At 46.2% G+C, this 12,472-nt stretch overlaps 1 protein-coding gene across 1 annotated transcript; it reads right to left on the bottom strand.

Annotated features, from left to right (window-relative positions):
* Positions 1–85: 85 nt before the first annotated feature.
* LOC115326830 lies at positions 86–9,572 on the bottom strand. Its single transcript, XM_029987762.2, has 5 exons — positions 9,539–9,572; positions 9,143–9,395; positions 8,328–8,499; positions 5,091–5,202; positions 86–1,017 (listed from the first exon to the last, which is right to left on the bottom strand). The coding sequence occupies exons 1-5, from the start codon at positions 9,570–9,572 to the stop codon at positions 188–190; spliced, it is 1,401 nt and encodes a 466-aa protein (XP_029843622.2). The 3' UTR covers positions 86–187.
* Between the last annotated feature and the right edge of the window lie 2,900 nt (positions 9,573–12,472).

The raw sequence follows: 12,472 nt of genomic DNA, 5'->3' as shown, positions 1-12,472 counted from the left end.
GCCTCATTTTGTCGCTTCCTTCTTTTTCAAAAATATGGCCATCCATTGGAGATATCGCTGTATGAGCGATGTTATGGGGATTGTACCATCCCGCCTACTGCACCTGCCTTGCTTTATGATGTCCCAATTTTAATCCAGAATTCCTTTAAGCACATCAATTGTAAAGACAGGACAAACTTGATTCAGTCTAAACAGACAACATACGTGGGAGCACATACTTTTCAAAGAAAGATGAAGCTCTTTCAACTACATCCTGAAAGTAGTCTTCATCAAATTCTACTTTGATGCAGACATTGTCGTGCTCGCTAACGTAGACAAACAAGTCACCGTGTTTGACTCCTGCGAGACCCATCTGCATTTGCACCTGGCAGAAACAGGTCGTCATGCGCTTCAGATTCTCGCCAGAAACATTGTCTTTGGTTTTTTCCATATTTTCCTGTAGGAATTTGTTCATGATTTCAAGGCATTTAACCTCGAGGATGCGCTTTGGGCAGCAAATGAACTCCACTAGACCATCTGGGCTGGCACCAATGTATGGTCGTCCCTCCATAACATGCTGGCCACACTCTCTCACCACTAAATTCCCATGCCCTGCATACTTTGTTTTGAAGCACTCTTTCGCAGTGCCTTCCGTTTCACTGCCATGACGCATTGAGGGCGTTCGGACATTTGTTTGACGCATAATCTTCTTCAATAGGGGCCTCACGTCATGAGGGCCCATCCTTGTTCTGAGCGTTTTCACCCTCGTATACACACTGTACGCAATGGATGCGGTGATCATGCCCACCCTGTGGCGCATCCAGAGATTCGATTTCTGTTGCTCCCGTGTCGAGAACTGAATTTCTTTGACGTCCTTGGCACTCTTGCTCTCGTGTAGGTGCTGGAGGACGTCCTGTAGTTGCAGCCGTTTGCCGCTGCTCCCAGCAAGTTTGCTCAATTCATCCAAAGAGCCCATCAGGGTTAAATCCCTCGGTCCAGGCTCTGAGGTGGTGTCGAAGTCCATGGTAGCTTCCACGGCTGCAATGTAATACAGTATTATTATATATGAAACATATCCCAAATTACTCACTGTACCCAAACCAAAATGCATGCTTGTCAAAACTGAAATGTGTGCAACCCAACCATATACATGCATTTTGTGAATGGTAGTAATCGAAAAAACAAACACTTTCACACATAGCAAACCTTAGAAAATAAAGTTTCTTCTCTGCTCCAGTCATAATGTTGCCAAGCTAAGTGAGCCGACCGGAATATTGCAAATGATTGGAGCCTGCTTGTGGCTAAGCATATGAGTTAACAATGGTTCACTAAGTGCAGAGCATGAAATAAGATCAGAAAGACATATAAACCTCGAAGAGACAACCGCCAATCTACTAAAGGTTGTGCCTCACCATTAAAGCAACTCCTTAACTTTATTATTATTATTATAACTTTGTTCGCAAACATAGGTGAGACATGATTTTAGCATTCCTGTCTCATCGCGGCAACAGCAATTATCAGGTAGCACGCTGTCGCCCGACATCCAGCTTTCATAACTTCATTTCTGTCACCAAACATCATTCTACTGCACTGCACTGCGAGCTTGTTGTCATCTTGTCTGTCTACCTCAGTTTGTGCTTCTTGCGCAGGGGGTAGCGGTGATGTCAGAACGCCGAGCCCTGATTGGCTGATTGCGACCCCCTATCTGAGCTTCGTCTGTTACTTTGCAACGTTGTCTGCGTCTGTCTTACCTTTCCTGTGACTTTCGGAAGTCCTGGTCTTTACGAGCGAGCTCGACTTCGCCTTTCAGAGAGGGCAGACGAAGTAACTCAAGCGGTGCGTTGTTTTTGTCCAACAACTAGCAGAAGCACATCAAGGAGAGAAGTCAAAGGACTCACTGGCGAGGTGTCCCGAGGCACCAAGGTTTGTTTGCTAAGAACCGAGACTGAGGGTGGTTAGTGTCCACAAGTTCCCTCCCAAATACTTTTCCCCTCCTTTCGTGTGCAGCGAGACTCCTCACTCTTTAACGGCGTCGGCGGGTTGGCGCAGTTAACGCCGTCTGCTAGTCAAAGCGATGGCTGCTTTACCTTTCCTACGACTGTCAGAGATTCACCGCTTTTTCACCGGCGAGAAAGCGGCCTTCAAGAAAGGCGAAAGAAAATACCTTAAAGGATACGTCCTTTCTTTTGAGGTGAAGGATTTCACTCTCGTTGCGAATGTCGAGGCGTCGTTTAAGAATTGTAGCTACGCGGTAAAGATGGCGCTCTCCGATCTAGGTGACATTTTACAGAGTCACTGTGAGTGCCCTCGCGGGGCCGCAAAGTGAAGCCACATGGAGGCTACCGCACTTTACGCGGCTCTAAATGGACTGTCCAAGACGGACCTTCCACAGCAATGGCTGCAATGCCCCAAGAGCAGCATGCCGCGGTAGGTCGCTCGCTCAGGTAAGAAGTAAACACCATGTTCATTGCTATGTTAAAACGTTTAGTTGCACGAGTTTCGTGAATGGTACCTCGCGTTTAATGAGTTGTTGAAAGATAATCAGCTGAAGACAGATGACAGCTGATGTAGTTACTGTAAATAAACAAATACGGCTGTGCAATCGGTACTGTGAGCACATCATAGCCCAAAAGTGCTCGATCGCTGCTTGTTGTCACAACTTCCTCGCTCGACTAAAAGGCTGTTGTCGGGTAGCATATTGGGGTATGTATGTGTGGTGTTAACCCACGTGGCAAAAGTTAGAAAACCTGTGCTAATCTGTGAAATAGAATCCGAGCAAGATCGATGGAGCTACTCGAGCGGCGTCGAACGTATTGCGGAAGTCATGTCGTAGACTCGTTGACACCAAGAAGTAATTATTGTTATAGTGCAATTAAATGCAAAGGTGCAAGCGAGCTGAACAAGAAGGACGTAAATAATCCTAAGAGAAGGGGAGCAAGAGGGACAAAGGACAAACACTTTCTTTTTTTTTTTTTGAAGGCCGTGTTCTCGCCGGTGAAAAAGTGGTGAATCTCCGACAGACGCAGGAAAGGTGAAGCAGCCATCGCTTTGACTAGCAGAGAATGTTAACTGCGCCAACCCGCCGATGCCGTTAAAGAGTGAGGAGTCTTGCCGCACACGAAAGGAGGGAAAAAGTATTTGGGCGGGAACTTGCGGACTCTAGCCACCCTCACTCTCGGTTCTAAACCTCGGCGCCTCGGGACACCTCGCCAGTGAGTCCTTTGACTTCTCTCCTCGATGCGCGTCTGTTATACTTCGTTTCAGCTTAGGTTCGAGCGTGGCCGATGTTATGAGCTGAAGGGCCAATCAAAAGGCGCAAAAATTGCAGTGTTATGGCGTGCTCTCTGCGCTTGATAGGACTAGCCGGCGGAGAAGCACGCACAGAAAGACGGCGAATACCAGCTGATCCTATCAACTGCAGAGATCATGCCATGACGTTGTGCCTCTTTCGCTGTTTGATTAGCCCTTCGGCTCATAACATCGGCCGCACTCGGACCTAAGCTGAAATGAAGTATAATTGTTAGACGAAAACAACGTACCGCTCGAGTTATTTCGTCTGCTCTCTCTAAAAGGTGAAGTCGAGCTTGGTCGTAAAGACCTGCACTTCCGAAAGTCGCAGGAAAGGTAAGACAGACGCAGACGACGTTGCAAAGGACCAGACGATGCTGCAAAGGAGCATACGACGCTCAGATAGGGGGTCGCGATCTGCCAATCGGGGCTCGGCGTTCTGACGTCACCGCTACCCCCTGCGCAAGAAGCAGACAAACTTGCCCTCCACATAAGCTGTAGATTGTTTGCTACCCAAGCAGCAAGGCTTCTCAAGGATTAAACAGTGACAACAGTGTTTCCACTGCTTTTGCGGAAAGTTTTGGAGCTCGGGAAACCCCAGAGAGCACACCGGTCGACGCCTGTATACCTAGTAATCCAGCTTGAGAAGCTATGCACTAGCATTTGCGGTGGTTCTCTGGTCTTACATCTATACCGAATATACAAAAAGCTAGAGTCCACCTTATCAGCATATTTTACTGTCGCACGGCACCCAGTTCAACCTGCATAGTTTACAGCAACGACTGCTGGACAGCCAGTCAGTGTGAAATCAACAACAGCTTTTAGCAATGTCTGCTTTTTACCTTTCTTGTGTACTTTACGATCACTCATGTTTGATGTTTAGCTATCAAACACACCGGAAGTAATACACGTTTCCGAGTACAGCCTCTGGGTGCTGCCATCTTCTTGGCTGGGGTGCGCTTCAAAGCATGCCATGATCCAATCACCATAGCCTTAGTGAGGCATCGTAATCAGAATATGGCATGCCCCATGCACACCCCAGCTAACAAGACGCTGGTACTCAGAGGCCCTGCTCGCAAACGCGTGTAGGCTGCCCTAAAGAAATCAGCAACACCAGTCTTGATTAATTGTCACAAAACTATGGCCAGCATCATCATTCATGTTTCCACTTTGCCCTTCAAGCGTGGCATTGCCACACAACCTTACTTGCATAAACATCACTGTTTGGAGACAGTTTAGTGGGCGTAACATGATATATCTACATTACCCACACTTTTTATTTTAAAGATAGCCTGCCTACTGACCTGCTCAGCGGCACATCTATATATTTATTTATTTGTGGAATATAGGCAACCAGGGCCTATAAAGAGAAATCGTTAGGAAAAGTAAGATAATCGCCAAACACTTTACCGACAAATATGCCTGTGTACTATAAAATAAAATTTGTTAGCCTACCGACCTGGCAAGACGCATCATGCGCCATCATTATTTACCTGTTAGCACACCAGAAGCTTTTACATAATACATGAACTGTTATTGCATAGGTATGCCATGTTCCTATCCTGCACCGTGATGGTTATCAGTCAACACGTTTACCGACTGTTGCTGAGCATGTGCTACTATCCTTGTGCTTACAGTTTTAGGCTAGTTAGAGTGCGCAAATTGTGAATGATGCCTCAGAAAACTGCTCCAGACACAACAATATTGTAAATACGTAGCATGGTTATCGAGCGTCCCACTACTTGTCTAACGCATTCTTTTCATGCGAGACTGAAGTCTCACACACATGCTCGGCTCTAATTAATTTAACTGTGTGCGCGTACCTGCTTCGACTGCAGCTTCAAAATGCATTTTCGCAGCTGACCGATGTCCTACATCCTTCAGAAGCCTTTCGAGGACGTGCCCCTGGAGTTGAGGAGTCTCTTTGGCCTTTACCTGGGAAAAAAAGCACAAATGGATGTCAGGGATCAAGATGCAGGTACTTGCCATGCAGACACCCAGCGTGTCTGCATGGGTTCATTTCTAAACAATGCGAGACGAGCGATCCAATACACCAACTCGTGTTTACAAACAAACCGGAGCGCCCCTAGCGGACGCCACCGGCGCTGCGCATCCGCGATGGGGGTGTGGGCAAGAAGCTCGCCGTCGCCCATAAACAAACCGTTGAAATGCAATGTTGTCGGCGTCGGTATGAGTCCCCCTGCCTTTTTCGCGTTCGAAATGGTGATTCCACGTCTTCCTGGCGATGTCTGGCTACTTGAAGGGCGTCAGCAAAATTACCGAGGCTCGTTACACCGCAAAACTTTGCGTGAATAATGTGACATTTGGCGCTTCATTCCGCGTGGACGCCGCAGTATGTATGCTAAAGCCTGATTCGCATGATGCGATTTCGCTCGCAATTTTCAGTCGCGACGCCACTCAGGCTGCAAAAGCGTGAACCGTAGCCGAGATAGCCGACGTCGATACTGAAATTCGCAAGCAGAACCGAACCAAGTGAATTAGGGATAACAAGTCGGTGATGGCCACTGGTAACAATGATCAACATCTTTTTGTATTTACTGTTTACATCGAGCCTGCTTACCAACCTTCAAATTTAAGTCTTTTCAGGCCTGCACTTACTTCTTATTGCAAGTACAGAGCCAACATTTGTTCTACGGGCCAGCGTCATCTAAGAGAGCAGACGACAAGCAGAAACGTTTGAAAGAGCAGACGGCAGTTCGATCAATCAGGGGGACGTCTGAACTTGAAGGCGCACTGAACGTAGTCCGTAGGTGGTTCGCATAACTTGACGGTTTTCTGGCGTTCATGTTGGAACAAAACAAATAAATCTGATGACCACAAGTATTCGTGAATTCAACTCAAAGTGCTTCCCGCCCAAGCAATCGTTGTCCGACGGCGTATGCTTTTCCCTTTTCACGGCATATATACAGATTCTCGGACGAACCGAGCACGTGAAAACTGACCTTCAAATCCTTCTCAACACTTTTGGTACGGCCCCAGTCGTAGCGTTTTGACAAGAAGGCATGTTTTTGTCTGGTTCCTTTCAAAACAATGCAGATATACGCATCTGGCATGGGGGCTTCTGCCCACAACCCCATACTGGAAATGCGACCGGTGCGCCACCACCGCGCCGCGACATAACAGAGATGAGTTTGTGTATAGACATTCAGCATAGAGGAGGCGATACTTAAGCATTCTTTCTGGACCAGAACTGTTACATAAATGCGATAGCCAACATGAAATAGTGACATCTTAAGGACCTGTCATATTGAAGAAACAGTCGGAGAACTTGGCCCATCAACACAGGGAAACATAATTTCAGGGACCCTACCACATTGCAGCAACGCTCCGAAAACATGTCACTGCCGCCCGGCAACAATTTTTGCCAACTTGCCCTCTGACACAGAGAGCACCTTGTCGAGCGGTGCTGACAGTGCAGCGAACAGTCTACCATTTTTTATATTTATGTTGTCTTGTGTGTTCTGTGGCACTGCTGAAAATCAACTTCTACAAAGTGCAAAGGGCAAAATCTACTATGATATGTATTCACGTTGCCCGAGGAAGGGGGCGGGGAGAAGAAAAGGGGTGCCACGCAACCTTCCCCCCCCCCCCCCCTGCTGTCCCCAGCTTTGCTGGGGCCTTCTATCACGTCTCCCATATGACATTTTGTCATAGGTGCCCCCTCCCCTTGTCCAAAACAAAACCCTGGCTATGTGCCTGACAATATGGCTTCCAGTAGTGCTTAAACGGGCCTTCCGGAGCGTTCTGCGATGGTCTATTTATGGCGGTAACTCAATCTACAGGCCCTAAGGATCCTAAAAATCATAAGATTACGGCCATGCGCGGTGGATTTCCCTATTAAAATTGCCATCAAAGTCCCCGGCACGCCCCCCTTTCTGAGATGACCCCGGAAAACGGGAGGGGCATCTCTTTATGCGTCAGCCAATAGCAAGCGAAGGATTCCCGCGTCACTGTGCGTCAATAACGCGGCTGACCACGCACCCGCGGAGGAATCTCTCCGGATTTTGTGCTCGGCAGCCGTCGTTCGTCGCACCGTCGCGCTGCTACTGCAATATGCAGTCGCATTCCACAGATGACAAGGAAATGTTTGACTCGTTGATGTGAAAGGATCGCAAAGCTGGCTTCGGAGTCGGGATCCACGGGAAGAAGGAACACGTGTCCCGCAAATGCACGCCTGCAGACGCCTCGGGTGGCAGACGAGCCGACGCGCCGACGCATCACCCCCTAGAAACAAGCTTGCGGGGAGAAAACAGTTCGCTGGTTTTGGAGCGATAATTGCGGACTGTTTCCCGCACCGCAATCAGTTTACGTTTTTCTCAAACTCTAATTTACAACGAGCTTAAAAAGTGTCGCAATAATAATGTTCGCATTCACCGCGAGATGCAGCATTTCCATTGGTCAGGTTTTACCGATGGGCAGGGAATGGGGAATTGTCTTCCAAGAGAAAATTCCCTATATATTTCTTCTGCCATCTGCTTAATAAACGGTTATGTAATCTAAAACTTTGTATACATGTTAACTTGCACCTACTATGCAATATAACAACATAAACAGACGATCGCAGAAAGCTCCAGAGGGCTCCTTTAACGCTTAGAAATATCACCATAAATATTTTTCTGTCCGTTATTTCTTAAGATCGCTCTTCATACGCAGATAAAGCTATCTGTTTTCTCGTTGCCCCATAATTTGTACGGCCACAGACCTAGGCGACACAAGTTGCTGCTCTTTTGGTTACCAAAAACTGTCTCACCGAAAACATTACTGTTGCCATTCATGTCAAGCTGTCATTTATCCAATGCGATACGACTGTTGAGCAAGAGAGCCAACGGCTTGCAAGTTGACAGATTGCTGGCAAAAATTCTGTGTTGATGTCGTCACTATGTTTCGGTCAAGACTTGTAAACATATGAACAGAGAGCTAAGGCGGAAACAAGTTGGTGGTGGTTGAATATGAAGCACGACACAACATAGAGGGAAACCCTCAATGTTGTCTATTGTTTCCCCGGCATCAGGGTTTTTAGTTTGTCTTGATTAGCTTACTTTCTTTGCGCAAGGTAGGTCAACCATCATTCTTGGCTCATATTTCTCCATGACGCGCTCCTTTTGCACTTTGCCCCACTTCTGAGGCTGGTCGGTTGGCGATAGCTGTTCGAACGTTCTTGCAGCGTTGATGTGAAGTAAAACAGCCACAATGTGCTTGCACTTGTAGTTTCTGCAATAAGAGAAGACCCAACAAAACAGACGGCTTTGAGAGATGCAAAGAGTATATTTTAAAAATATTTCACCACAGCCACTAATGAGGTAAGCTAGGCGAGTCCCCTGCCGCAATTAGCATGATGTAAACATGGCACTTATGTTTGGGCGCATAAACGTAAAAGCAGTTGTTTATGAAATACTAGCATAAATAATCCAGATGTGTTAGCCGCTCAACTAAATTAAGCACCCTTGCGCGAAAGAGCTAGCTCTTCGAAATTAGTTGCCTTAAATTTAATATTTGGAACAAAGAATATGTGTCGATACGACAAGCAGGCAAGACTAGCGAAATCCGATGCTTATTCAGATCCCGTTAAAACATTCAATTCCTTAGCCACAAGTTCTGGCGAGAAGGGTACAGGGGTCGGACACTAAATTTTGACAGTGTTCTGGCCTCTAGTAGACAGAAATAATACTTCTGAGATTTTAAGTTTTGCGAAGTTTTGAGATCGCGAAATTCACGAAAATTAAAGGAACACGATATATGAAGGATTTCACAGGCTCTTTTTATGGAAACAAAGTTATGTTACTTCAGATCACTGTAAAAATCGAGCGTGTGGTTCGGCTCGTGGCAGAGAAGATCGGCCCGGCCCGAAACATACCCTGCCTTGCACGTGCGGCTGGCTTGGTCAGCCTCCGACCTGCAGACGGCGACTTTCACCTCGTGCGGGGCGCCAGAGATTGCGGATGTTTGTAAAACAAACGCCAGGAATGTGTAGCGGTCGCCGTGGGCCGTTTCAACGGCGCACTCAACGACGTGGCCAGCGTAGTACACATCTTCGGCCTCGATGAGGCACCGACTTGTCTCGCAGGCCTTGTCCACATACCGATTAATTCTGCTCACCGGCAGTGCAACTGCAAAGGAAAATTATTAACGCACCGGTTACCGAGGTCGCTCAGACCACGAACACTACACCGTTCCTACGCCAAGTATTTTCAGTCGGTGGGCGCGTTCCGCGCGCAGCGGAGAGCTGGGAACTAAGAACGAGCTTGCTTACCCGTAACTCGATCTCTGGTGTGTCCGTCGTCCATGAGGCAGCACGGAACAAATCCGGACCCGATTCCTGCTCGAAATTTCCACAAAAGTCGACCGCCTCGCGAAACCACAAAGAAAAACAAAACCATCGTCGAATAAATAGACGAGAAAGGATCTACCGCACCGAATACCGAAGCAGCCTGCCGCGTACGACGTACACAAGCCGAGCCGGGGAAAATTCGCTCCTTGGCGTGACGTCACTTCGACTGGCCGTGAGAGGGCGCCACCCCAAGTTCTCGGGGCTAATAGGGTAAAAACTGAATGTTTGTTTGTTTGTTGGTTTATGGAGTAGATTTTACACATTTCGTTTATTATTCCCTCTCACTTTCGGCGTATTGTTTCGGAATGCCGTGGCGGTTTTACAGCAAATATTCTTGTTTACGCTGCTTACAAAAAAAAAAAAAAAAACTTGTTTTTGTTGTTGGTGAATTTTTTTTTTTATTTTGCTTTTACCCCTACTTACTTTGCAGGGCACAGACGCTCTGTCTAGCCGCACCATCTTGCGTTTACTTTCAACTCCTACATCTTCATTGGGGTGCTATATAAAGCCAACTCAATAAAACACCCAACATTTCAACTATTTTCCTAAATTCTCGGGGATTCAACGGCGCTTGCCTTTTTAGTCTCTTTTTTGTCAATGCAGTATCTCAGTACATATGAGCGTTTTTTTTTTTTTTTTTTTTGTGCAGCAAATTTTCTTTTTTATTTCGAACAGAGAACGTGCTACAATGCTGACTCCTAGATCCTGCAAATCATATTTCTGTAGCGTACTCCTGCAAAGCACGAGTATTACATGACCATTCATCAATATAGGAATCCGGTTATGAATGCGATATTAAACAAACTGTGACAACAACGGACGCGTTCGAAGGGATTCTGAAATGCCGTCTGAAGGCTGCGGGCGCGCTCGCACATATGGTGGGCGATGTGCAGCAGGCGAGGGGAAGATTAAAACACATGCTTCTGAAAAAATGAAGAAGGGAAAAATACAAGGGTTGAGGCTGTGGTGTCCGACGGAAGGAGACACTCTCGCTGAAACGCTAAACGGTGAGAAACTGAGCCTGAGGAGATGAGAGTTCGCGGATATGTTAGAGCGCTGTGCATCGTACCGCCGTGCGGTAGTGTTCGTGGTGCACGTTAAAGGCGGCAAGCTAGTAGCCGCACTGCACTGGCTAAATTACTCAACTACAGCATGAGCAGTGTCTCTACATCTTAAAGACGGACCAACATTATGCTGTCGAAACACAAACGTCTAATTCACCTTTTTTTTTTTTTTTGCGGACCTTTGAATGAAAGCACAGTGCTTAAACGTAGAAAAACTGCCTTTGTCTCTACTCACTGCTCGAACACGTTCGAACGCGAAGCACTGCCCGAGGAGCAGACGACCCTCTTGTTCTTTCTGATGATGAGATACTGTGGGTACAGACAAAGGCAAAGCCTTTGCGTCTATCCACTAATTTCTCCAATCAGAGCTCAGCACTCTAAGGACTCTGCGCCCTCTCGTCACAGCTCTACCTCCGTTTCTGACGATTATTAAAATAATGCTTTAATCCCGATTAATTTTTTAGCCGGGTAATTGGTTAGATATTAACAATCAAATAAAAAAAGTTAATATATAACGCTTTCACCATGTATGCGTGGAAAAATACACCTTTATGAAGGCAAAGTTTAGGTGAAAGTTAGAAGTAAACTCTAGGGGCGAGATTTGTAACTCCAAACGCGTAGAGAAGGTTATACGTGTGCCAGCCAGTTCAACGCTATTCGAGTGTCGGTTTAGCGCGGCAGAGGCTATCGTGAACAATCAAAGGAGTTCGGTATTGTCGGAGAATATCAATATACTTCTTAGCTTTTGAGGCTGAGGTAATAATGTGTGAGGGGACTTCTTTTGATTGTTCTCACCTACTGATCAATGTTGATTTAGAATCTTAAATTGTATATTCTGCCGTTTATCCAAAATTCAATAAAAGCAAACATGTAATTTTGACTTTTTAAGAACTATTAGGCATGGGTATGTATGAAAATGATTAATGGATTGATGAATTGATTATAGGGTGGTGATTAATCCGGTTACAAAATTTTAATCGACGCCCAGCCCTAACAATAATTCGTTTTTGCAACCTCGCAGCAAAGAAACACTTGAAATCTTTTAAATTGCGTTGATTTTGCCATGATAGAGCCGGAAAGATGCGGCTTATTTATCAGGCGCCTTTTTTTTTGTTAATATTTGGTTTAACACGTTATACTTTATACAGGGTGTTCTTTTTTTCTCTAATACAATTTTAAAGAAAAGCCATGAAAGCTACACATACGAAAGCTACACCTGAAAGCCTGTGCGAGTGAGATGTACAGCTAGGCGTACATCAGGTTCAAGACTGCATGCAAGTAATAGATGACTAATCAACGGAAATTTACTAATAAATTTTCTTTAAGTAGACATTTTATTACATATTTTTATATTTAAGAGAGGGGGGCAATCGATGTTGAAGTCCATCTCAATTTTTTCAGACATCGTGGATTGAGAATGCAGATCGAGTTCTTTATTGTCAAGTTTTGTTCTGGAAATTCGGCGATACCGAATCCAAACGCGCGATGCCGCCGGAAGGGGAACCCTCGTTTGACGCCAAAGGGTAACGTGTAAATGACGAAATTTGCGTCACTATATTGTGCCACATCGCGTCGGAGCTGATCGCAGTCGGTGTTCCCTGACTGGCGAACTAAAGCAATAAGCCACCTTATCGACCGCGACATGTTGATATGCTTCGCTTCGCAATATCGCTTCAAAACGTTTAAATCAGTGGTTCTCAACAATTGATGCTTCCCGGACTGCCTTGTGGATTGGCGGAAATGACGGAGGACCCCGTTCGTGGTGAGGGAAAAGGAAAGGCATAGGTTAATT

Source organism: Ixodes scapularis, unplaced genomic scaffold (assembly GCF_016920785.2).
Source record: "Ixodes scapularis isolate PalLabHiFi unplaced genomic scaffold, ASM1692078v2 PGA_scaffold5__190_contigs__length_132052651, whole genome shotgun sequence".
Taxonomy (NCBI): Eukaryota; Metazoa; Arthropoda; class Arachnida; order Ixodida; family Ixodidae; genus Ixodes; species Ixodes scapularis.
This window is presented reverse-complemented; position numbering and strand designations above follow the sequence as displayed.